The 25,240-nt window shown below is 34.4% G+C and overlaps 2 protein-coding genes across 3 annotated transcripts; one reads left to right on the top strand and one right to left on the bottom strand.

The window, feature by feature from the left end:
- The first annotated feature begins 6,717 nt into the window (after window positions 1-6,717).
- On the top strand, window positions 6,718-9,579 carry LOC136815571 (uncharacterized). Its single transcript, XM_067072025.1, has 2 exons — window positions 6,718-7,043; window positions 8,459-9,579. Exons 1-2 carry the CDS (start codon window positions 6,834-6,836, stop codon window positions 9,050-9,052), a joined length of 804 nt encoding a protein of 267 aa, XP_066928126.1. The 5' UTR covers window positions 6,718-6,833; the 3' UTR covers window positions 9,053-9,579.
- Window positions 9,580-12,972: 3,393 nt separating this feature from the next.
- On the bottom strand, window positions 12,973-24,697 carry LOC136815569 (uncharacterized). 2 transcript variants are annotated; one of them, XM_067072022.1, is made up of 6 exons: window positions 24,446-24,697; window positions 21,592-21,628; window positions 20,416-20,942; window positions 19,709-19,909; window positions 16,046-16,186; window positions 12,973-13,353 (listed from the first exon to the last, which is right to left on the bottom strand). In XM_067072022.1, exons 1-6 carry the CDS (start codon window positions 24,447-24,449, stop codon window positions 13,091-13,093), a joined length of 1,173 nt encoding a protein of 390 aa, XP_066928123.1. In that variant the 5' UTR covers window positions 24,450-24,697; the 3' UTR covers window positions 12,973-13,090. The 2 variants fall into 2 exon arrangements, with proteins under 2 accessions (XP_066928123.1, XP_066928122.1); XM_067072021.1 differs by lacking the exons at window positions 21,592-21,628; window positions 24,446-24,697 and having other exon boundaries at window positions 20,416-21,584.
- Between the last annotated feature and the right edge of the window lie 543 nt (window positions 24,698-25,240).

Genomic DNA, 25,240 nt, shown 5'->3' with positions numbered 1-25,240 from the left:
GACCTTTACTATTCTATTTTGTTACAGTAATTCAATATTCCTTGATTCTAGATATTGCTTTTGAAAGATTTTACTGTGCTCCTAAGTAATTGATTTTCATCGATTTTTCCAAGTACAGTATAAAGTCTCCATACACACACGGGGAACACATATCGAGTTGTTGAGTAAGGTTTATAAGGCATTGTTACCTTAATAAAATCGATCATGAAACTTCGAGTTAAGGAAACATTCGAGTTATAGAGGCTTGAGTTAAAAGACTCCACTTACATTTTTCGAGCATTTTTGTCCATTTTCCTATGAAATTGGGTGTTTTAGAGTCTGCAAAGCCTTAAAATGTTTTTAACTTGTTCTTAAATTTTTGGGCCTCGAAGCCTTATGTTCTTATATAGTTTATTCTTATAAAAAAACCTATAACTCGTTTTAAATATTTCAATTTCCTTTTGTCTTTTAAGATATAGGACTAAAGTAAATTCTGCAATGCCAGTGATATTTTTACCATACCTCTCAAACCACTAATGTACTAGTAATCAATATCGTTCTTTGAGCTTCAAAAAGTGCCTACACTTTTGACGGAAGTCTTATCATTATGAGATTGCAATATACTTAATGATGCGTTTTTTGGTAAACGACTTTTTCAAACAGGAACTATATAGTCCTTCCGGTTTGTTTAAAAGCACGAGTTGATGAAAACTAGAGGGTGACTAATATTTATCGCCTAGAGATGTTTTTTTTATCTTATTTTCTTAGAAAGAATTTTATGCTAGTATCTGGCGTACACATGTCTATCATCCAATGGATTTTGTAATTCCCCTTGAGGGGTGAATAGAAGATGAAAAGTATCCCCTTACGGTTATGGCCAATTAAATCAAGAATGTCACGAATGACTTCTTCGGGGACGAAAAGTATTCCCATGAGGCTATGGCCAATTAAATCAAGAATGTCACAAATGACTTCTACGGGGACCGTACACTGGCCCCTTTTAGACGGGCCTAGAGTTCCAGGTATCTTTATTCACAATTCACCTACAAGGAAGTACATAAAGACAAATATTTTGTTTGTCATCTAGCCTAGTTGTCCTGACACTATAAATCGCTTATAGTTGTTTGACTTGTTTAATCAGTCTTCCACCAATTTATTTTTTTGAAACCTACCAAAACACGAAACGTTGATCTGGTGCTAATCTTTTTCAATCTACTACAAATGATTGTTTCAATTATCGAAGATTGAATAAAAGTCCATGGATGTTTTTGAACAAGGAATGTTAATTCGTGTTGAGAATTAACATCTTCCCTATTTTCTCATCATTCAGCGCATGCGCATGCAAACACAAAGCTTGCTGGCTGGTGTGTCAACTGGTGACATCAGAAACGCGGAAAGTGGTCTTTAAAAAGTTCTATTATTAGTACCAAGGGAGAGACCTTTTATCCATATAAGGCATACTGATCAAAAGACACTATCTACAACTCATGGTGATAGAGTCATTTTCATATCTGTCAGAATCGAAATGATAGATTGCCATACATAGTTGCAGGCAACTTAACCTAGGAGAGCAAAAATATAGCCTTACAACAAGATAATTCTACTTTCAACTCAAAAGCTCTTAAATTTCATTTTTGTTAAAAAATCTGACGCAACTAACTTGTCACGACTGATAATTTTGGCTGCTGGTCAAAATCACCATTGGTGTGTCAAAAAGACACTTAAGGAGACAAATTCTTTACACTTCAAGAGTGCCTACACACACCTTGACAACTGCACTACGATGAAATGTGATGCGGCTTGCTTAAGGTTCGGTTTACACCATAACTTCTCGCCTCGCAGGATGCTTGCAGAGACTATTGTTTGACGCGAGATGTCCACTATAGCCAGGGGTTGATAGAATTAAAGAGAAGTGAAAACAACTTTGCAGACTCTTCCGACGTTTTATTGACGTATATTTTTGTGTGGTATTTTTGTATTGGGCTATTATAGACATGCAGTCTGATTTAACTAACAGATAGATTTATTTTTAGGTATCGTATTTTAATCCAGCTAAGCTATTTTAATGGCAGATAAAGAGGTATTGAACAGAGATTGTTGTTTTGCCTCGTGATCTTTGTGAAGACTTAAGCATGCTGTGAGAATTATATTACCATATAATATAGTTCGAAAATTGTCGGAAATTTAGGATCAGTGACAAAAATACATAAAATTATAAGATTGCAAGATTGCAAGATGATCAAATCAATTCAATTTTCTATTTATGTTAACCGCTGCTTAGTAGATGATAAATTAAAGTTGAAGTCGAGTGATTGTAAATTCGACCTTTTGTTACGTAACTTGATTTTGTATCCAAGTATGATATCGTCTATTTTCACTTGAAAGACTTCCAAATCCAGCATAGTAATTTTGTCAAAAATCAGACTTCATCCCAAAAAATCCCTCTATTCACAAACGAATTTGTTAATAGAGATCGCATTTGATGTTCCCGCTAATGTTGCCCTCGCTAAACTTTACGCGATAGTTCTTGATATTGCTAAGTTTTGGTACAGGAATTTATATTGAGTTAGGCACGTCCTTAGACTTGTCGTGTTTAGTTATCGGAAACATCATTAGTTGATTATAAAAGGGTGTTTCTAATTAGAAACGTACACAAAATGGCTCCCCGTGATACTTCCTGACCTTGTAAGTTTAAAGGGACATTAAGTTATGCAATGGTGTAATTTGTTTAGAAAGTATTCCTAAAGGTGTTCCTTGTGTGAGTATTTTGATAAATGAGTTTTATGTTGTTCGTCATAAAGCGCGGATTATCGTTAATTAGCATTTTATTAAAATTGTCTTCTTTAAAACATTTAAATGCCTTGCTTGACATTTCATTTTTTTAAGCTATTGGTATGAACTTTCAATGCAGGTATATGTTATGCCCTTGCTTGTATAATTTGATGGTATCAATATTATTTAGTGTTGTTTTTCATGATTTGGTATTTTCAGGAAATTGATTTTTTATTTTGTTTGTATCAAAATAAAAACAGCGTAGGACTTTTCTAGCGGTTGGAATCGATATAAAAGGTCCTCAGATTTTTTGAAAAACATTGAGTTGCCTACATTGTATACCAAGATCTTCTGGAATTTTAATCTTAGCAGTATAGAGTTGATAAAAGAAAAATAGCCACTAATATAGATATCCTGATGCAGAATATAGAAATGTTATGAGAGATATCCTGGAAGAAATTTTCTCAACTTTTCTTATTTTGTTTTATAACTCCAGAAGGGGTTACGACCTCCTGGTAGATCTGTAATTAGAAAACCAGTCTTGTAGAGAATGAAAAAAAAAACAGTTAAGCTTCCTTGATACATCGTTCAAACGGATTTTGAACTCTTTTTTGTAATTAACGTATCAATTTGAGAACGCAGCGTGAACATAAGGAGCGGTGTCATAAAGGGGTAAACCATGAAAATTTGCATCAGTATTGTTGATGTTTATTGTATGATACTTGTTGGCAATTGTTGCGACCTCAAGGAAATTTACCACAGTAAAATATACAGTATAAGACTCTCTATAAACATACCTATGGAGGTTAGATAGAACAGGAGGGTTGTCTTAAGTTGAAAATTGACATTAATTGAGCTGGCTGCAGTAAAAAAGAAAATCAATTCATGAAAGACGTGCGTGTAGCGAAATTTCTCCCTTCATGACCTTCGTTAATCTTTATGACGTTGTTTCTTATCAACTTATCAGAAACATGAATCCGTGTTCCTTTTGGTTGTCAATTTCATGGAATTGATGAATGCAGTAGTGTTTTATCTTCCACATAATTGGGATTTCAGTTGCTTGATGCTTTTCATCCTAGTCCCCCCAAATCCCTTAAGTTTCATCACTGTCCCATGTGTGATAACTCAAAAGTTTGTTTTTAGACGTTGAGAGAGGAGACTTAAAGGATATTGCTTTACTTTGACCAGTTCCTTACGCCATAAGTTTTCAGATGTTTGTTTTTCGCGAATCAGTAGTTCTCGGTGAGATTTAACAAGTTTTCTGACAGGCACATTTCCTTTAAAACAGCACAACAAAAGTTTGTTTTGACGGGTGACAAACAAAGAATCAAGCGTCCTTCATAATATGAAGCTACGGTGACCACGTGTATCGTGCTGTGAGAATCTCACGGTACATACAGGAAAATCAGTGACAAGTTTCGCGATGTTTGATTTTTTAAAGGATCCTTTTCCTTTTTAATGTTTTTATGAGATTTTAACCGTGTTTGAGAATTTAAGATGAGCTCTTGTTTGTATTCAGATTTTATTGTGTTTTGACATGGATAAAAGTTGTTACTTTTTGGATAACATGAGTTTCGAAAGTGTGGTATTGTTTAACACTGAATCTTACAAGTCAGTCTGATTCTATATAGCTGCTGTTGCGTTAGATTTTAATTTTAAGTGTGCACACACCATTTTTGATAAGAGGAGGTAGGTGTGGATAGACCTTTATAGATTGTTACCCCGGTGGTAAAATGTAAATGATCCATTTGAAGTCAATTTAGTGGAATAGTTTTTCTTATCAGTTGTGTGGCAGGGAGTGAATTGATTTCGACTGATTTATAATAAAGATGTTACACGTTTTTTTATAATAAGAATATCCAAAATTTTTGAAGCCTTTGGATGTTCTTAACTTTTTGGGCTGAAAATGTTCTTAACATGTTCTTATTTTGACTATTTTGTGAATGTTTTTGACCATTTTCCTAAGAATTAGGGTGTTTTTGAGTCCAAAAACCCTTAAAATGTTCTTAACTTGTTCTTAACAATTTAGCCAGCAAAGCCTCATGTTCTTTTATAGTTTGTTCTTATAAGAAAATGTATACTCTCAAATTGATGCATTTCAAAACTTTGTCGACCTTTCAATCGCTTGTATGAAATGATCGCACCTTTTAAGATTTGTTTTAATTGTCATACGTTTTATTAGCACAAGCCAGCATTAAATTAGCATAGGATACGTTCCTTCTCAAGAACCACGTTGATATGCTAAGTGAAAATCTCATCTTAAATCAGAAACAGCGTATGTTAGAATTTGCTGGTTTACCCGATAGCCCTCCCTGTAGTGTTTAGCTGGCCTGAATGGCGAATGTTTCTAACCGAAGCATGCATTTAAAACAATTGTAAAATTGATTCGGTTCTTATAAAAATATTGATTTAAAATCTCAAGTACCACTTTAAATTCGGTTCTTTCGTGTAGAGATTTATGTGGGTCAAAGAGCAAAATTTCCGTTTTTACAATTTGAGATTTCGTAAAAAGTCTAGTGTACAGGAAAATCGGTGAGTCTGACAATGAATCGCCTACTTAAAATAACAAATACGATTGTATTTGTTATTTTGTATCAAGTGGTGTGTTTAGATGATGTTTATCCATGTGCTTTATTTATCTTTCCATAAGATAAACAAAATACAATGCTTGGTTTTTTTATTGACTTATTGATAACGGGATAGATGAAATGGTGGCGGTTGACATTTGGTTTCAGCGTAGTTAACATGGCTGCACGCTTTTTGACTTTCTTTTTTTGATAAGGGAGATAGTAGATATTCAGGTGATATTACTGAAGTTAAGTAAATCGGTAAAATCACGACGACGAACGAAAATTTAATAGGCTAGGTGAGTTTCTTTACATTTTTCGTCCGTCGTCGTGATTATCCTGGTCTATGCTTAACCTCAGTATTGAAATGTTTACTCCAGACTCGGCTGTTGGTCATGAGAACCTTTAAATTATATGGATTGTACAGTTTTGGCACAGTGACAGTGGCAAGATTTTCTGGCAATTTTGGACTTATTAATGGCTGGCTACTTAGGATTAAGTTACGACACAACCCATTACGAATTACCATGTTATTGCTTTTTCTTGAGGCACTTTTCAACTTCTCTCTTGCGCACACTATGAACATAAAAGGGACCATTTTTTGTTGAGATTCTTATCACCGTTGCGTAAAGGCGAGTAAATGGGAAGTCAGTGACGTTTTTTCCTCATCTTTAAAATCTACTGCTATGGTATCAATCAAAATGGGGCGAATTAATCGATATAAAGCGTTTTCCGCTCAAGCTATTTGATCGGCTCATTAAGATATAGGTTAATGAGGTATTATTTAAGAGAGATGTTCTTTGATTCTGCTTAGCTGTCTTTCAGTATTTACTGCAATGTCATTTAGGAAGGTATCATGTTTGCTGTCTGTTTTGGACTTTGCGTTTGCATGTAGAGCAATTTTTCTTGATTTCTTGACACGTTTTAAGCAAGTCATTTTTAGTTAGATAAGCTAAGGAACTTTCTTACGAATTTTGTTACTTTGTCGCATTTTGCTTGTTTTTAGGATTAGTCTAATGTAAAGGGAATTTTTTCATGGATTTTCTACGGATTTTAAAGGTCATTGGATTTTTATTTTTTTATTACTTTGAATGGAGCATGGTAAGAAAATGATGAGTGAATGGTATTTTTGAACTGGAAGGTGAATTAGAAAAGAAGTAAAAGTTTTGGATCTGACAGGGAAGGAACTAGCCGGGAATTTACAATTGAGCAGAAATTTAAGATAAACAGGTTATTTTTGTTGTCAGTAATGAGCAAGGGAAATTGATAGAAATATTATCGAATCATTTCTGATATAAAGTAAAGAGATTCTTGTTAATGAATTATGATGTGTGTGTTAATTTTGATCCAGCTTCATTGTCACAGGGTGCATTTTCAAATTTCGAATAATTCTATTTTCAGGTAGAACATTTACGAAAAAAGGAAAAAACATTCACAGATCATCTGAATGAATAAAAGACAACACAAGAATAACCAAAGAACAGAAAAACAGAAACCTTCATCCATCAGAACATTATGGTGACTTCAATTCGAACTCCATCTACATATAACGCAGAACACGAAGTGTTTGTAGAAAATTCACGTGTGGCAATCGAACAACCTTTCATCTGTGTGGATGGGTACATTGTAGCCTGTCGATTTGATGGCGAAAGATGCACTCCATCGTTCGCAATCAGCATCATGGATCTACTCAATGCTGTCAAAACTGAACTTTATACTTTAAAGGTAAATTTTGTTTTTTTGTTTCCTCATCAATTAAGTTTTTTCGCAAAGCAGTGCAAAGCTGTTCAATTATTTATTTTGAGCAATCACTTCTTCATATTCTACGGACAAGTCGAAAAATCAAGAACAAAAAATTAAGAATTAAAAAAAAAATCGGAAATAAAAGACTTAAAGAGGCTTATCATGTTTATTTACTTCTTTAAGCCTAGTTTTCCTGCGTCTCCACAATTAATGGTCTGTTTAAAATGAATTGTCAATGAGGATTACGGATAATTCTCTCTACAGACTTAATACCAAATTAAGTTCTTTTGAAATGCGAATTGTGAACGTCACTTGCATAACCTTACATAACTCTACGAAAACCTAGACATTTGCTTCAAGTGAAATGAAATTGCTTTACCGAGGGTTTTTGGGTGCCTGACTCCTGCTGTCATTTCAAAAAGCTCGACTTTATTTTTAAATGTCTGATAACATAGCCAAGTTTTACTCATATCCGCTTTTCAAAAAAGTTTTAAGCAATTGCTGACTGCATTCAAAATATCTTTGCTCAGGAAATTCCAATTTCCTTCACGGTAACCTAAGGGAAATTACTATTAAATTGAAACTTCTATGTGATGACTCAACATTTTGAGATAGATGTAAAGCAAAAGGGTTTTCAAACTTTTAGAAATATTTTTGTCATGTTTTTGGATTTCATTTTCGTAAAAACTGGTAAAAATATAATTTTAAAACAATAAGATTTTAGAAGACCCTACCCTCCAGTAATTCTCATATCGTTAACGCAATCATATTGGATAAAAAGGTTTTCCACGTGAATTATCAACGTGCCCGTAAGGTTGCCATAGCAATGGTGATTTTGCAATATTTTCAAAACAAAAATCAATGAAAGATAAAATACATCTCGAATAAGAGAAAACCGCAACCTATTTTATCTTATTTCCTGAAGTCGCGGTTTTCTACTCGATTCAAATTACACCCAAAGTCATTACATTCAAAAATACAATTAAAACACTGACGCAAAAATAATATTTTCTCTGCAAACCGGTTTGACCAGCATTCAGTCTAACAATTGTAAAATTGCTTTGTTTATGAACTAATTGTTCACCAGCTGCGAGCTATGATTTAATGACTTTTAGACTGGTTTTGAATTTTAAAACTGTAATGCAATCGCTTCCGGTCTAGATTGACATTATGAAATCTCTTATTTTCCGCTCGACAAACAGATACTTTAAACTCTCTTTAAGCGCTTTTAATGTTTGTTCCAAATTCCTAAACCTGATGTCAACAAGATTTGTACAACGGAATTCCATTAGTAACATAATGTATTAATCTTGCAAAGGAGAATACATAAGCTAACTTTCAAGATTGTCCTATGCTTTAATCAAGTGATATAATGTATTATCTTCTTTCATGTATAGGCTGGCGTCACTATGCCGAAAAACCGTACGTCCAACAGCCCTCCACATTCTCCTTCAACGAGCGCTAAACGACTTTCACCGACAATGCCTCACCCGTTAAATTATTCCCGACGAAACTTATTCCGACAAAATAGTCGTGACAACAATAACACACGAAAACGATTCAGCGACGACTTAACGGGCGTCTCTTACGACCACATCGAAAACACTTATCGTAACTCGTTCTTATTACCGACTCGCGACAACACGAAATTACCGACACAACGAGAATCAACGAGTAAACTCGGGACCGATTTAAACGATAATGAGATCGGAGAATTGGACACGAAAAAACTTTCAGAATTGGAACCACAAATACAATGGGTTCAAGAAAATTGCAGCGATTATGTAAATACCGAAACTGTCGAGAATTGTGCACAACTAAACACTTTATTAAATATTCTGATGAAAATGCCGTCAGCGACTCTCGTCACAATGAAAATCGTCGGCTCATCGGAAATCAATGTGACGTATCAATTCATGGACAAATTCAAGCAGGACTACATGGTTGTAAAAATTAACCCTGGGTATGCGATGTTAATGAAAACCTTTTGAGCCCTGGGTTTGATAGTTTCTTTTAGGCCAATCAAAAAACGACAAAGAAACTTTAAATTAACTTTTAAAACTATTTTTCTCGATTTTGAGGAAAATATAAAAAATGTAAATAACAATTAATTTATTTGTTTATGAAACTCATTCTGCAATTTATTCGGAATAACTTTTTAAAAAACTCTGTTTTTAGGAGTCTAAAATCTTTTTTTTAAATGGAATTTATTCGTTTTGTAAATTATATTTTGACTTTAGCACTTTCTTTTTGTGTGTTCATCCCTAAAAACTAGTTTCTTTTAAAAATCACAGAGGTAGATTTATGTTTAGCTCCCTGGTCTTCCCACGCTTTCCCCATGTCCGATGTCCAAAAGTACCCTTTGAAACCGTGTATACAACAAGACCTAATTTAACTTTTTAGGAAAATTATTTTATAACTTTTTTCCTGCTAGTAATTGTGTCGTGTTTTTTGTTGTGAATTTTCAGTTAAAAAAAATAACTAAAGAAAAATAATGGCGAAAGTCAAAAATCAAAAATTATGAATTGTGAAATTTTCTTGAGTTTTGGACAATATTTTGTAGACTATTGGTTGAGTTTTATGATTTTCGGATCCTAGCTCATACCAAAATTATGGCTCATCACTCCAGTGAGATTTTGTTGAGATATCAAATTCGAACCCGGCGAATTAGTATCTTCTTCGTTGAAGAAATAATTTCACTGCTTCAACATCATAATAATTATACCAAGACTTTGACCTAGATATAAAATATTGAAAGGCGTTATCTCTACTAACAATGTTTATCAGATGCCATTGGCAACTATTTTTCTCGTCCAATCAAAACGATTTATGATACCCGAATGAGCAAAGTGATACCTCTACTTAAAATTTTAACGACTTAAATGATTGACTTCCTAATGTATATTTTGGGGTCGAAATTCGTTTTGACGTCTAAAAATACAGTTGCTTATTGTGATGCATTCCAAATTAATTGCGTTGTAACCGTATTTGAGGTTTTCGTCCTATTGGAACAAAGCAATTAGATAATAAGACAGTTTTTTTGACATTGCGTATTTAAAATTTCCTAAAATTTCAGTTTCATTTTCTTCAGATTATTGACAATTTTGATTCTTGAAATTTCACTCTCAGAGCTTTATTGTTTTAAAATGTTCTAAAGAGATTCTACAGTTTAACGAAGACATTAGATTTTGAAACAAAAACCGAAATAAAACACAACTACAGTTTAGTAAAATATCCGACAAAAATATATGATCATAAACCTTATTGTACTTTGAACGGGACATAATACAATTATATCCTGACCCCATTAACACTTTCGTCTCCACGGACGGATTTACGCACTATACACCGCAAAATGTGCAAAAACCATCAGATACATTTACGCATGTAGAAAACTTTGTGGCCGGTTTAAAAGAGGAAAAACGATTTCGCTAGGGGAGATTCGATGACGGCACATATTAAAAGGAGCAAAAATGTTTTGAACAGGCTTCTCTGTTTATAAGAACACCAAGAAATTTATTCTGAGTCCTGGCTGTTCTTATCTTACTGTGGCTTTCAGTTCTCGAATTGTTCTTAAACTATTCTTAACTACGCTTTTATCTCGCATTAAAAAAAACTTAAGTTCATGATATCTTCATCCAGTTTAAAAAATTGAGATTAATAATATTGTTCTTCACTACTTGACCATTTTGAAGACGAGGCTATATTCTTATAACGTGTAACATACAGGGAGTGGTATAGTGAAACACATTGTGGTTTTCAAACTTCAGAAAAAGTTCGTAAGACTGATTGTCTTGGTTTTGTAGCGACAAAACGTTGTCCTGACAAATATACTTAGCATTCGTCAAAATGAAACCATGAAAATAAGAATACTTCTGATTTAGTTTTTATACTCGGTCAAAATTTTCTGTCATCCAATCTCTGAAAATTACAGTTTGTGGTAGACTGCCTCTTTTTCCAGCGCGAGAGGTGCTAGGTTTAACACGGAGTGAAACCTCCAATTAATAAATAAATCTCTGCAAACCCTCAGAAAATGAAACACATATGTTGGAATATTCAAGTACTAGTAAGTACCTGAATTTCTCATAACTCAAGAGTTTTTCTGTACTTTCCTGAACTTATTTTTCTAGAATATGAGAGACTTTTTTGTAATCATGCAAGCGCTTATCTATTTTTCTTATGCAAGAAGCCGAAGCGGCATAGCAATCGCCGGATGTTTAATATATTAGCGAGGTCGAGAAAGTGTTTATTTAGACCGTTCAATGCGATATCGTAGGCCTGTACATAAGATTTCACTTTCTTGACTGATAACGACGAACATCATACTGTATAATTGAAGATTGACATTGCGAATGTCGTTTTTGTAATTTTTTAAAATCTGACTGAAGACTGCCTGAAACGGCACGAAACTCCGAGTATCGGAAAATAAACTAGTCTCTATTATTGACTGATATATCACTCTACCGATGGTATAGAGCACTTTCTTGAATCGCAAGTCAGCTTTGTAAATAAGATTTCACTTGCATGGTTTGCTTTGGCAAGTTATGTACAGGCCTACGGTATCGCACTTTTACGATCAAAATAAACCCGTGCTTAACCTCGCTACTTACACTTAGTATCGTATTGATTTATACAAAGCGCCATTTCTTCCAAAATGAATCTGAATTGACAAAGTGCTATTTTTTCAAAAACGGACATGCAGCATCATGGACAGTGGCATGCTTATGAAAGCCCTAGCTCACCAATCGAGATGAAGGTAATTTACACCTTCTGTCTGATTTTCTGCACTCCAAATAGACCTTATCGGAGTTTTTGATTTTTCTAAAAAAGCGATGCATTGTGGGATTGTTTCGAGTGTATTACAATAGAAATTTCTTAGGAATTCCTCGAGGGAATTCTATTGTAATACACTCGAAACAATCCCACAATGCATCACTTTTTTAAAAAATTCAAAAACTCCGATAAGGTCTATTAACATGGGAGGTGAAATCTTTTACGTCCTCCAATTAGAAGTAAAAATAAAACTTACATCATTTAGCCTTTCAAAAGATAATGGGAAAATTTGCGAACGGTCCGTTATAATAACATCCTATTGGAATCAACCCTTATTACTATCATCCGATCACCGATGAAATAATCCGTCTTTTTACCCGATTATTTGTTCCGGTTTACTGTCGCAAGTAGTTTTAAATTTATAAGTCAAACCGCACTTTTGTCTATAGACAGTCAGTTTATATGTAGATAAAGTTGGATCATTTGTTTTCTAACCAAGCCGCAAGTCCAATGAACTTTTGAAGACATTTTTTAAAAGATTACACGTTTTTCATAAGGAACACGTTTATAAGGAACTCGAGGCTGAAAATGGTTCAAAAAATAAGGAATTGTTTAGGAACTGCTCAGGCTGAGAATAAGAAAACAAGCTTTAAGGAACAGTAAGAGATGGTTATCCAAACTTAGCAGCTATGTAAATAAGGAACTCGATAAGGAACTTTGAGACTTAAATTCTCTGTAAAAATAAGTAACTCAAGGCTCAGAGCAAAAGTTAAGGTTCCTTATAAAAAAAACGTGTAATTGCGAGATATCATTAGGGTTAAGATATTTCTTTTTCAATTTTAGTCTCTTTGAATGCTAAAATGTAAGCATGAAATTAAAAAAGTAAGCACTTACATTTGTTTTCGGTCAAAAGCTTAACGAAAAACGTTAATGTAATGCTTATGAAACGAATTGTAAACATACAGAGACCTGGACGAGGCTATACAGGAAAAAGAGGGATGGATTTTGTATTACTGAGCAATTACGTCAAACATCAATCATGTCTCTAGAAAAAAATATCAAGATAGCAAAACAGACCCAAAAGCTTAAAATTTTTACATAACTGATTTACGCAAACTATAAAGGAAAATCGTTTACCTTATTGTTTCAAAAATTGTATTATTATCATATAAAGTAATTAAATTACATTAATTGCATAAGATATATTATTTGTGTCAATATTTAAATTTACATATTGGCGTATGAATAACAAAGTGTTAAGTTACAGCGTACTTGTAATCAGTTTTATCAGTCTTAAGAACATCTTTCCAAAACAGTAAACCAGAAATTTGACCAGACATACATCTGGAAGCATCCAGAACCTCACCGCATGCACCAAGGTAGTTGTAACCAGGACCAACATCGTGGTGGGTGATCAAGTAACCGAAAGCATCGTGAGCTGCAGAGTGGTATGCAAGTGGACCATCATCATCGAATAAGATATTGTGTACTATACCACTGTCTCCGGGTCCTGCACGCCCTGAAAATTAAACAAATAAAATCTAAGTGTCAATCGAAACGAGTTAGTCCAGAAAACATTTGTGTTCAGAAATAATAAAGTAGAAAAAAATTCACTATTCACTATTCCTGGTTAACCCTACTGGGTTCTTCCTGGGCTTGAATGGAAAGATTATCCTTAAGACTTGGCGATCCAACAAAGCAGGAGTAACAACCTCTAAGTTTTTGTATTGGGATATCTTATTGAAACAAAGGAAATGCGATGTCTAATTAAAAAAATATAAAGAGAGGAGAGGCACCTCATGCTGACAAAGCAAAATAAACTAAATATTTTTTTAAAATTTGTGCAAGTGCAACACATGAAGGGGAAATTCGCGTGAAAATTGCTGTTCATTTTGTTTAAAAGTGCTATATAAGCAAATGACAGAAGATATGTTGACACATTCACTGCTGGTTACTAGTATACTCGTAGTAGAGGGGTCAAATTACAGGTAGCTGGTAGTAACTTCAAAGGGCCACAATTTTTGCAACTACAGAAAGTTTTGCTTTCTTTTTCATAGCACTTTTGGAATTCACATAAAATTGAGCGTACCGATTGATACAATTGAATGGCCACAGGAGTCCTGAAAGTCAAACTTTCGATTGAATTCCAAGATGTTAAATTTTTTTTTAATGATGTCTTTTAAAAGAATTTAGTCAGACATACCATCAATTGAACTTTGAAGAGAAAATGACAGTACGACGAAAACTCGATGGCCAAAATTAAACATAATTGTACGGTCTTTTCCATTTAGAATCTAACTCAGATTATTATTTCCGGAAACAAATCAGGGTTGACCGGAATTACTGGTTGTGAAAATATTGCATTAAATTGAGATGTAAGATGGAAATGCTCGTAATGAAAAAGTCTTTCATCAAATTACCAAAATTAGTATTTTCCGTTTTTGAAAATTTAGATCAATAATAGCAGATAATCACATGATTACCTAAAGCTTTATGTTAAAGCAATAAAGCAAATTAATAAAATGTACTTCAGAAAACTGGAAATAGCAGAAAGTGAAGTTTCCCTTCAAATGGAATAAAGAAAACGAAAAAATTGCGAATTTGGAAAATTCCCCACAGTTAATTTGTCGGACGTCACTTAGCTAAAACTTATGTACGACTCTACTTGACTCTACTTAAATCGGGTAATGTGGTAATCTTGAGTGGTTTCGACTTTGATTTCGAAATCGCCATCATTTTAAAATCATTACAGTTTTGGGAACTTTTCTAATCACTGACGTCATAAGGTACAACAACAATGACAGATCGAATTTCCGGTAACTGTTTTATTTTCTCAGGGTTTTTGGCATGAAGCTTTGATGGTCTTCTTTCTGTGCGGCTTTTAGTTAAGATTTTTAAAATCACACTATTCAACCGAGTAGATTTAAACTGTTTAATAAGTCTTTGCTGAAAAAAGCTTATATCTCCGGATCTAGAAGGTATTTGAAGCTCGTTCATAGCTCGTTGGATAGCTTAGAGCTTAGAGTCTCTTCTTTCTTTTCCGATTTAGGAAGGGCGGGGTGGGTGGCGGCTAAGTGTGGAGTGAATTATAGGAATTAATGACGGAAAGGTGTCCAGTAAAAGTGGTAAAACTTCAAATCAATTTGCTAGAGAACAGAATAAAGTAAAACAGGGCCAAATTTGGAGGCTCTTGGTTCACTCGTTGACCAAAAATCTCTAAAAAAAGGGATTTTTGTCAAATTAATGCATTTTTTTGACGATTTCTAAATCAAACTGGGCATTAAACTATATAGCCCATGTCCGATATACCTGACATTGGCACTTAAAGGTTTAAAAGCTACAAACCTCCAAAATAGACTAAAAACAGGCAGGCAATATGCAGCCAACAACAAAAACGAAACAAAAAAATAATAATTTCCTCTTGATCCTATATGAAATTATCTCGTGTCCGTTGCTTTTGATTTCCAGTTCAGATTGCAATACATTCCTGTCTCAGTCAACCGGCAATTGTGATTACGCGCTGTGATACCTCTCGGCAAAAAAAAACGCCAGGCTTGTAAAAGCACTGCGTGAGAGTGCAAGGATTTCGATTTTTAACTTTTTGGGTACCACCACGTCACTAAACATCATGATGTCTGAGATATTAGACCATTTTCAGAAGTTACGGTTTCGTATCGCTCCGTAATGGTGTTTGATGTTTCGATTCTTAAAGTTCACACAGTATGTATAGGAACGTTTTTTTACGGAACAATACGAGGCCGTAACGTATGAACATGGTCTTTAGTATCGAGTTTAGTATACTGAACTACTTGAAGGGGCAGATTTTGAAGTCTGGAACAAGATCTGGCTGCCATGGATGCTTTTTTCCCGATGAATCGAACATCGACTCTCGATGTGATACTCAGGATATAGACTCTACTATACGTCAATTTTTAGCCAATACACGTTTTTCTATAAGAACGTTCAAAATTTTTGAGGCCTTCGGATTGTCTTAACTTTCTCAGTTTCAAGCCTAAAATTGTTGTTGTTTATTTTAACCATTTTTTAACATTTTTGTTGATTTTCTTTAGAAATTGACTGTTTTAGAGTCCAAAAAGCCTTAGAATGTTCTTAACTTGTTCTTAACAATTTGGCCATCGAAGCCTTATGTTCTTATATAGTTTTTCCTTATAAAAACATGTAAATAAGAGCTCATCTTATGTTTAACTCACCAGCTACAGGGCATAAGAGGATACCAAATATCGGATCCAGTGAACCATAGCTTTTGTCCACGTGGTCAGCAATAACTTTACCAGCAAGTAATTGTTGGCGTGTTCCCCAGTAATTCGTGTGATTCAAATCTTCTGATTGTACTAAAAAGAAATGATAAGTGTTGCCAAACAAATTTTATGTAACAAATGAATGCAGTAACTCTATATGACTTGTTAAAATTGGGGAAAACATGGGAGGCGAAGTCACTTTTGATATTTTGGCGCCTTTCAAAAGATTACGAGCGTAGCAACAACGCGAAAGTTATTGAATAACTTATCCTATTTAGCTAAATACAGACGTTTAATGGGGTCTTAAATGGAATGGAAGTCGAAATTATTACCACGACTATTTGGGATACATTTGGTTATTTCATTACCTTAACACACGGAATCAGTCATATTTTAAAGCAGAGGGATCAGCACAGCACTGAAGACAGATAGAAAAATGTGAAAAGAAAGAAAATTAAAAGAATCGTACTCTTAGGTTCCAAATAAACGCCCCACTGCTTGTTAATTTTTCGAGAATTTTCCAACCCCCCGAATATTTAAGGATTTAAGAATATTTTCAGCTGTGAAAGAGAAGGTCCCTGATTTTGCTCTAAATAGCCAGAATTTTAGCCTTTATTAATTTCGCTTAGCGAAAGTATTACAATAGGCTTTCGCGGTGGCGGCGGTGGTGCGGAAAAAAAATTAGAAAACGAAAGTAGTTGAAACTTCTAGAACATTCTCGAAGATTCTAACATATGGACTCACTCGCTAAAATAAAATTTAATGATTCCAGTCTGCAAAGTGCAAGGTAGGTGGAACCAAGCATTCGTAAACATTTATATCGTTTTTCAAAATGGCAGATTCTATTATGCTGTCAGACTTGCTCTGGATTTTTGTATTTTTATCATGTTGATGTTTTTAGAGTACTTAAAGAGGTTTATATTTCTTTTAGCATAGTATTTTATGTTTGTGTAGTTAGTAAATGCACCAATAAAGTGATAGGAATCTTACAATTAGAGTTGCTCTTGAACATCACTACACCATCGACACTACACACAATAATACAGACAACACAGACAGGTATGATCTTCATTTTTACAAGTTCAAGTAGAATTATTTGTTGATATTTGATTAAGTTGTGTTGTAAGACAGATAATCATTTACTCAGTATTTCACAGAAGAATTTATAGCAAGGGGTGTCAATCTGATAGAAGTTACCTTTTGCTAGCTAGGTAGGTGCGATGTGTTAAATTGTCATTTTCCAGGCTCGAAATGTCAATCGATGACTAATTGATAACCAACCGATTGATTGGATGTCGATTGATTTCGATCATCAAGACTATTCTAACTGATAATAGATTGGTTTTTTAATCGATTGGAATAAATTGGCTGTCAATTGTGATGAATCGAACATCTTTAGAATATTTGTGTATAAAATTGTTTGGGAGGTAAAAAACGCGTTTTTGCCTGCTAGGGGTTAGGGAAAGTGGGATTTAAGCCTCTAACTTTTGACAGCGATCTTCTTTTGGCAAAATATTTTCAGCGTGGTATAATATCATGAATAGATTGAACATACTAAAATTTGAGGAATTTGTTCGACAGAACTGAAGAAAAGCTCAAAAAACCAACTTTCCCTAAGGGAACGCAGGCAAAAACGGGTTTGTTTACCTCCAGAGACCAAACGGTGGAGAGCATCAAAATAATTTGCGCGCATTAGTTTTACGAATTACGGGAAAGGTGTATTGTCTATCAATTATCTAAATCAAACGATATTCAATCCATCGATTATTTATCGATTAGTCATCGATTGGAAAAAGTTACCTTGATTGCTACGCAGGCGTCAAAGTTTACGATTCCCACTCACAGCGGTTCACTTGGAAAGTGTACGAGCCTTCACTCGGTCAACCCAAATATGGATGCGAGGGAAAACGGCAAGACTGTTGTTGAAGTCTATATCAAAATCTTACTGTAAAATTTGTATAAACTATGATTGAATACTGTACAATGGATTTGAAAGTTTTGATTGATCAAATATATAACTCAAAAGACGAACTTTTTTATACAGTGCCAGACTCCCACTCAAAACAATTGATTCATTTTCTATCAATGACACATCGATAACAAATCAATTGACTGGATATCGATTCCTTCTGGTACCGTAAGTTGGTTTAATGTCGACATCCCTGTTCTAATTCCGACATCCTTCTTTACAGATAGGAATAATAGAAAGGTTGGGATCACTTATAGACAAAAGGTATTTTCTTCTCTGATAGCTAGGCAAAGAAAAATAGTTTCCTTCAGCGATTCTGTCCTTCCAATTATTCCTATCTTTAAAGAAGGATGTTGAAATTAGAGGGGGGATGTTGACATTAGACCAACGTACAGTAATTGATAGGTATTCGATAATGTTATGCTATCATTCAAATCCAATCAATGATCAATACTCAAAATTTTCTAATGGGCTTCATTACCTATCGAATATTGGAACAAATTGATTGGTTATTGATCAAAAAAAGAAATGGCTCCATGTCTCAATGATATGGATGCAAGGCAAGCAACAGCAGTAACAAAGTAGCAGTAGCTTTAAGGTAAAACATTTTTGCAGAAAAAAATTGGCCTTAAAAATTTAAATTAATTTCCATCAAATTTAAAATATTTATGTAATTTTCCAAATTTGTGCTTTTCGAGCCTTGAAACAGTTATTTTTTGATCTCAAAGTAATATTTTAATTTTAATTTTTCAAGGCATCAGCAAAATAAATGCCCGCCAAAGTTGATTGTGTTTGATTTTGTTTGATTGAGATTTTGACTTTTATTGAGTATATATTATGTATCTGTCATTAAAGTCTGTCGTCTCAAAAGTATGTAGATACTTTACTTTTCAAACAAATTCTCAGCACCAAGTTATGCTAAAGTAGAAAGTTATATACCGTTGGAATTTGACAGATATATTAGAGGTTACCAATCTATATGAATAAAAAGTTTTTGAAATATTGAGAAACTATGTTTTTGATTTATTTACAAGGTTTAAACATTTTAATATTTTTGTAAATAGTCAAAGATATTGATATCTAACTTGGTCACACTGGGACAGTTCACATTTGGGTGACAAAATAATGCAATAAATAGAACGGGGCTAGAGCTTTATATAGCCCCGTTCTATTTATTGAATTATTTTAATGGTGAAGTTGTGACCTTTTTCTTTATCAGTTTTTCATGCTCTTACAAATGAAACAAAATTTTTCAATTTTAACGACTTTTTACTTTGGTTGCCATAGTAACCAATGACGCCAGTTTTCATGGCAGTGGGTGGTCACACCCGGCCACACCTCTCAAATTTTGATCTTTACACTCAAGGAACAATATTCAATCATAAAATCCCTTTGCACAATCTGCTGCACACGAGAAGCTTTTTCGCAACATAGTGGCCCCTACTATAATCAAATACTTTGCGAAATTTTCGACTCTGAGTCGTCTTGTTTACCTTGTTTTTAGGTTTTCAGTAATACAAAACCCCTGACAATTAGGTCCCCCCGTCTATTAAACTTCCCAACCACCGGGGAGGTTTATTCGAATCCTCTCTCGTTTATTTGGAACGTAAGAGTAAAGTTATAAATGCAAACAATGAAATACTAACCCCCTCTTTGTTTATAAATATCAATGAATTTCATCGCATCTTTCCAGAACTTCTCCATGTCGTTTTGGTTCCTTCGTTCCATTAATCCTTGGATGTAATACCGATATTCCTCTTCTTCACCAGTGATGTCATCAACGTTGGAGAAGGATTGCAAGAACTTGTGGAGACTTTGCAGTAATACTGCCAAGGTGAACGATTCACCTGAAATTATATCAAAAGAAAGATATATACTACTCTTGTCTCCCGAATAAACGTCCCCCCGCTAATTGTTAAGAAAAAAAAAATACAAATTACCCCCCCCCCCCTCTTATTCCATCCCCCACTTATTAGAAATTAGAAAATTTTCCTACCCCCCTGCTTATTCGGACCCCCCGTCTATTCGGGAGACAAGAGTACGTAGACTGGACAGTGTTTATAATCCCTGTAAGTCGAGAGGTACACACATATTACTGGGAACTGGGAGAGTTAAATATAATGGTCGATGGGAAAATATAACTTATTAAAATAATATATCTTTGTCCCTGTCTGTCGACTCACTCAAAATCTGTTCGAAGTAGGTAAAAAGTTACAGCGTAAGTAATTGGGAGTAAGTTTCAAGGATACCCGTGTTATGGACAAAACATTCCAAATTTCCTTTTGGCAATGCCTGAAATTATCATCATGTCTCAAAAAAGCAATTATCATCCATCGGAAATGGTCATTCATACCTTCGTCTAACAAATGATACAGTTCCATTTTAGCTTTCAAAACAACTTGCCCGTGAAAGCTGACGTTAATCAAGGTTTTGCAATACACCACGATGTCATGATTGTTTGGTGCGACCAAGTTGGAGGTTTTACGTTTAATTTTCTGCACAGCTTCTTTTTGGAGGTCTGAAAAACTGTTTTTCCGTGATCGTGGGCTTTGGATATCTGTATCAAGGCTGTCCATGCTGACTAAGTTTTTCTTTTGACGTTTATGTGGCGAAGTAGCTTCACGGGCTTTATGTTGTAGAGTAGCATCATGTTCATTTTCAACCTTTTGAGAATCAACCTTTGGATTCTCTCTATCAGGTCCACGACCGATTTTCAAATAGTTTACATTTTCTGTGGTACTTTCTTCATTGTTTTTATCGTCTGGAAATTCTTGCACCACAAGTGGACTGGAACAGACAATATTTTCATTTTCTTTTCGAACATTAGTTTCGTCGGGATCGTGTATATCTGTCAATGATGCAATCTGTGTTTCACCACATCTGTCAGATAATTTTGTAGTCTCTGCAAAACCACTGGTATTATTGGGTTGTGGGTGTATTAAGTTAGAATCGAGTGCTCCATCTTTACACACTTCATTCCCCATATCGTTAGAAAATGGTGATCATTAGAGAAAAATTCAGAAGGATTTCTACTCTGAATCATATGAATCACTATCTAGTTGTATTATTTGAAAAAAAGGTTTGCCCTGTTCTAAACCATCAGGTCTTTATTATCAATTTTTCAATTCTTTATTTTTTTAGTGACCATATTTCCCTTTGCTTCCTTCACTTCTGCCAATTTTTCTTATATTTCCCTAGCTTCAGTATCTAAATCTATTTTATTAGTAAAGCAGAGAAAAGGGAAAATTCTCTCCCCCTTTTTTTAACCATAACTTTTGATTTGAAAAATAAATTTTGCATAAAATATGATTTCTTGCTGGTTTGTTTTATTTCTCCTACTTTTCTATTCTTATTCTTTTCTCGTTTATTTTTCCCTTCTGTCAAAAAGTTGCACAAGAAAAGTTAATGATTTATGTAGACCTAAAAAAATTCCTGTGGCATGTATGTGTTGTGTGTGATACATAATATTACGTAATCATATTACTGGCGGGACCAGGACCGGGGGGGACACTCAAGGTAAATTACCTACCGTACGTGTGGCCTTTTTCCAAGCTTCCCAAAATGCACTGTAACGGAAAAAGAAATGATGAAAGATGAGAAAAATTCCACTCAAAGGGTGTAAAAAAGGGTGACCATATTTTGCCTGAAAATGCATCGTAAGGGACGATTTTTCACCCAAACTTATTAAAATTTTGCTAAATCTTCTCTGTAATGTAATGTAAGGGTCCGATTTCAAAGGCCTAATTTTAGGCCACACGTACGGTCGTTTTCGAATCGAGCGCCTCCCCCAGGTTCAGGGTTCACAAGTTGTATGAACCAAAATTCGAAAGATATATATTTTGAGACTTTAACTTTACTCAAATATCTACGTTTAGAAAGTAGTTTTAGAAAAAATCGATTTATATGCTTTCATATAGACACCCCCCACAGGAAAAAATTTTCGATTTCCAAGGTTGGAAATTTCAAGTTTTCTTAGTTGGAAAAAAGATAAAATCCAATGGAAAATCCAACCTGAAAATGTGGGACATTGTCCAAGGTTGGAAATGTTGCATTTTCCATGGCTTGGAATTTTTGAAAATTCAGTTGGAAAAAAGCCAAAATCCAAGCTTAAACAAGGTTGGAATTTTTAAAAAATTCAGTTGGAAAAAAGCCAAAATCCAAGCTTAAACAAGGTTGGAATTTTTAAAAAATTCAGTTGGAAAAAAGCCAAAATCCAAGCTTAAACAAGGTTGGAACTTTCCAAAATCGAGGTTGAAAAAAGCCAAAATTCAAACTTAAACAAGGTTGGAATTTTCGAAAATCGCGGTTGAAAAAAAGCGAAAAATCCAAACTTTAACAAGGTTGGAATTTTTTAAAATTCAGTTGGAAAAAAGCCAAAATCCAAATTTAACAAGGTTGGAATTTTCGAAAATCTAGGTTGAAAAAAGCCAAAATCCAAAAAGTGATGGCAGAGATGTGGAAAAGAGATCTTAAGCAAGGTTATTGTTTTTGTGAACAGTCACTCGCTAGCCTAGGCTCGATGGCTCCCGGTCAATCTTTCGTTATTGTTCGCACAGATACGTGGTTGATCTTAGATCACTCACACAGCTCAGCAGGGCGCTATTTGAAACTATGACACAAGTACCCTATGTGCTTCACTGTGCGAACTCACTGCGATTGACCGAGGCCGCTCCGAAGCGACGCCTCACCTGACGGAAACTTACAGCTTGACTGCTCACATTATAGTCTAATATCCAGGTTTGCTATACATTAAAACAGTTTTGAGCGAAAAATCGCTTGTGGTTTTCTTAAAGGAGCATGCGCAGAAAATGGTTAGAAAAACGTAATTTCCACATGGATTTTTAACGTTTTCCAAACTGTTTGGAGAACCACAAATTTCCAACCCAAAAAGTCTAGTTTTCCAATCGAAAGGGTTTCAATTTCATAAAAATGTAATTTCCACATGGATTTTTATTTTTAACGTTTTCCAAACTGTTTAGAGTAACAACAAATTTCCAACCCAAAAAGTCTAGTTTTCCCAATCGAAAGGGTTTCAATTTCATAATAAAATGTATTTCCACATGGATTTTAACGTTTTCCAAACTGTTTGGAGAAACACAAATTTCCAACCCAAAAAGTCTAGTTTTCCAATCGAAAGGAGTTTCAATTTCATAAAAATGTAATTTCCACATGGATTTTTAACGTTTTCCAAACTGTTTGGAGAAACACAAATTTCCAACCCAAAAAGTCTAGTTTTCCAAGAAAGGGTCTCAATCTTAGAAAAATGTAATTTCCAAATGGATTTTTAACGTTTTCCAAACTGTTTGGGAGAAACACAAATTTCCGACCCAAAAAGTCTAGTTTTTCAACCTGAGGCAAATTTACAAAAATATGTATTTCACATCAATTTTTGACCTTTTTTTTCAATTTCCAAACTGTTTGGAAAATAAAAATTTCCCACCCAAAAAGTCATGTTTTCCAACCAGCCTTGGAAAATTGTCATTTCTACATTGTTTTTTTTTCACTTGATTTTTCAAGCGCATTGGTTTATTCTACAAAACCTATGGGTAATTTACGTTTTCCAAATCACTTTAAAGTAATCGCTCAAATTTCCAACCTTCAATTATAAAACCAAAATTTCCAACCCAAAAATATCGAATTTCCAACCTTGGAAATCGAACATTTTTTCCTGTGCCCTTCTCACAGACCCACTGGGACCAGTTCCCACTGGAAAATTTGGCCGAAATATCCTCCACAGTGAAAGAAATTACAATGAAAAATCTTTTTTTGAAAACTCTAATTTTTGTCACCGTTGAAAATAATCAGATAAGCAAATTCCCCCCCCCCCGCCATTGGCTAGTAAAATCCTAACGGGTCTGTGATAAGGGGGTGTGTATAGTCTTGGTGAGTACCTCAAAAAAAAGACTTTACCTTAAAGGAAGAAATTTTGGCGGGAATTTAATTTGGCGGATGGCTGAAAAAGTTTTTTAGATGGAATTTAATTTGGTGGATGGACGAAAAAACTAAATTTGGCGGGAATTTAATTTGGCGTTTGCTGAAAATTTTATCCTTAACCTTTCCAGCGCGCTGTTTTTTATATTTTCACGCTGTCTGCGCGCAACTTTTTTTGAGAAAAAAGAAATTTGACATAACTCAAGAACTAGAAATCTTTTGGCAAAAAGTAAACGATCCCTGAAAAGCTAATTAAGTTTTGCAGCTTTTAGGTTGGGTACAAGTTCAATTAAAGTATTCTAACTTAAATGGTAGCTTTACATACACCAATGCTTTTTTCCTCATTTTTCGACAATGTCACTTTTTTGACATTTTTCACTTTCTATGCAAAAAAAAGTGGGGGAAAGTTAATTATAAAATCTTTCTTTACTATTTTATCAATATATACTTACTCATGAAGCCATATACCAAAAATTAGCATCCAAAAACAATTCTACTGGTCACAAGGGCTTTTCAAACATTGTTCACTTTTCTCCAAAATCAGTGTTTTTCCGTCTGCCATCTTGAATCAGTGTTTTTATTTGAAAAGTGCTGACTCACACCGTGATCATAACATTACATCATTATATATCAACGGAAAGCTTAGACTCTCTACTTTCTTTTTCTTTATTTTTCAACGATCAGAAAGCAAGCCAATTAAAGATATTGCGCAAGAAAGACATGCCTATCAAATTGCGTATATGTACGGCATTATGCAAAAACCTTAAAAGAGATCATATTTTCAAAAAGTTTAATTTGGCGGGAATTTAATTTGGCGGATGGCGGAAAAAAGAAATTTTGGCGGGAACTTAATTTGGCGGATTCTGGCCAAATCCGCCAAATTTTCTTTCCGCCAAAATTTCTTTAGCCCTTGATACTTAGACCCTTGTGTTGTCACAGACCCGCTGGGACCCAGCCCCACTGGAAAATTTGGCAAAAATTTCGTCCCCAGTGGGAAAATACCTTGAAATTTCAGCCCCACTGAGCAATTGAATTTGATTTCATCCTCAATCGAAATTCAATGTTTAAAAAGTGCACTCCAAACCCATTCCCATTGGGATTTCAATAGGAGTTTTTATCCTCACTGAGGAAAAAGCTTCCACCGGGGTTTTGAGACAGGGTTGTAAATTTTTGCAATAAATGCAATAAATTTTCCTCAATTCCTGAAGGTGTTGGATCAGAATCCGTACAAAATCAAGAAAATATGG

This window comes from Clytia hemisphaerica, unplaced genomic scaffold, assembly GCF_902728285.1.
Source record: "Clytia hemisphaerica strain Z4C2 unplaced genomic scaffold, Clytia hemisphaerica genome assembly, whole genome shotgun sequence".
NCBI classification, from domain to species: Eukaryota; Metazoa; Cnidaria; class Hydrozoa; order Leptothecata; family Clytiidae; genus Clytia; species Clytia hemisphaerica.
The sequence above is the reverse complement of the archived record's forward strand: the minus strand, read 5'-3'. Positions and strand labels throughout refer to the sequence as shown.

Coding starts and splice junctions, on each gene's coding strand:
- LOC136815571 (XM_067072025.1), top strand. CDS start 6,834: ATGGTGACTTCAATTCGAACTCCATCTACATATAACGCAGAACACGAA. Junction 7,044..8,458: donor CTGAACTTTATACTTTAAAG/GTAAATTTTGTT, acceptor TTTCATGTATAG/GCTGGCGTCACTATGCCGAA.
- LOC136815569 (XM_067072021.1), bottom strand. CDS start 21,046: ATGGGGAATGAAGTGTGTAAAGATGGAGCACTCGATTCTAACTTAATA. Junction 19,910..20,415: donor GTATCATTTGTTAGACGAAG/GTATGAATGACC, acceptor ATATAATTTCAG/GTGAATCGTTCACCTTGGCA. Junction 13,354..16,045: donor CCTCTTATGCCCTGTAGCTG/GTGAGTTAAACA, acceptor TTTAATTTTCAG/GGCGTGCAGGACCCGGAGAC.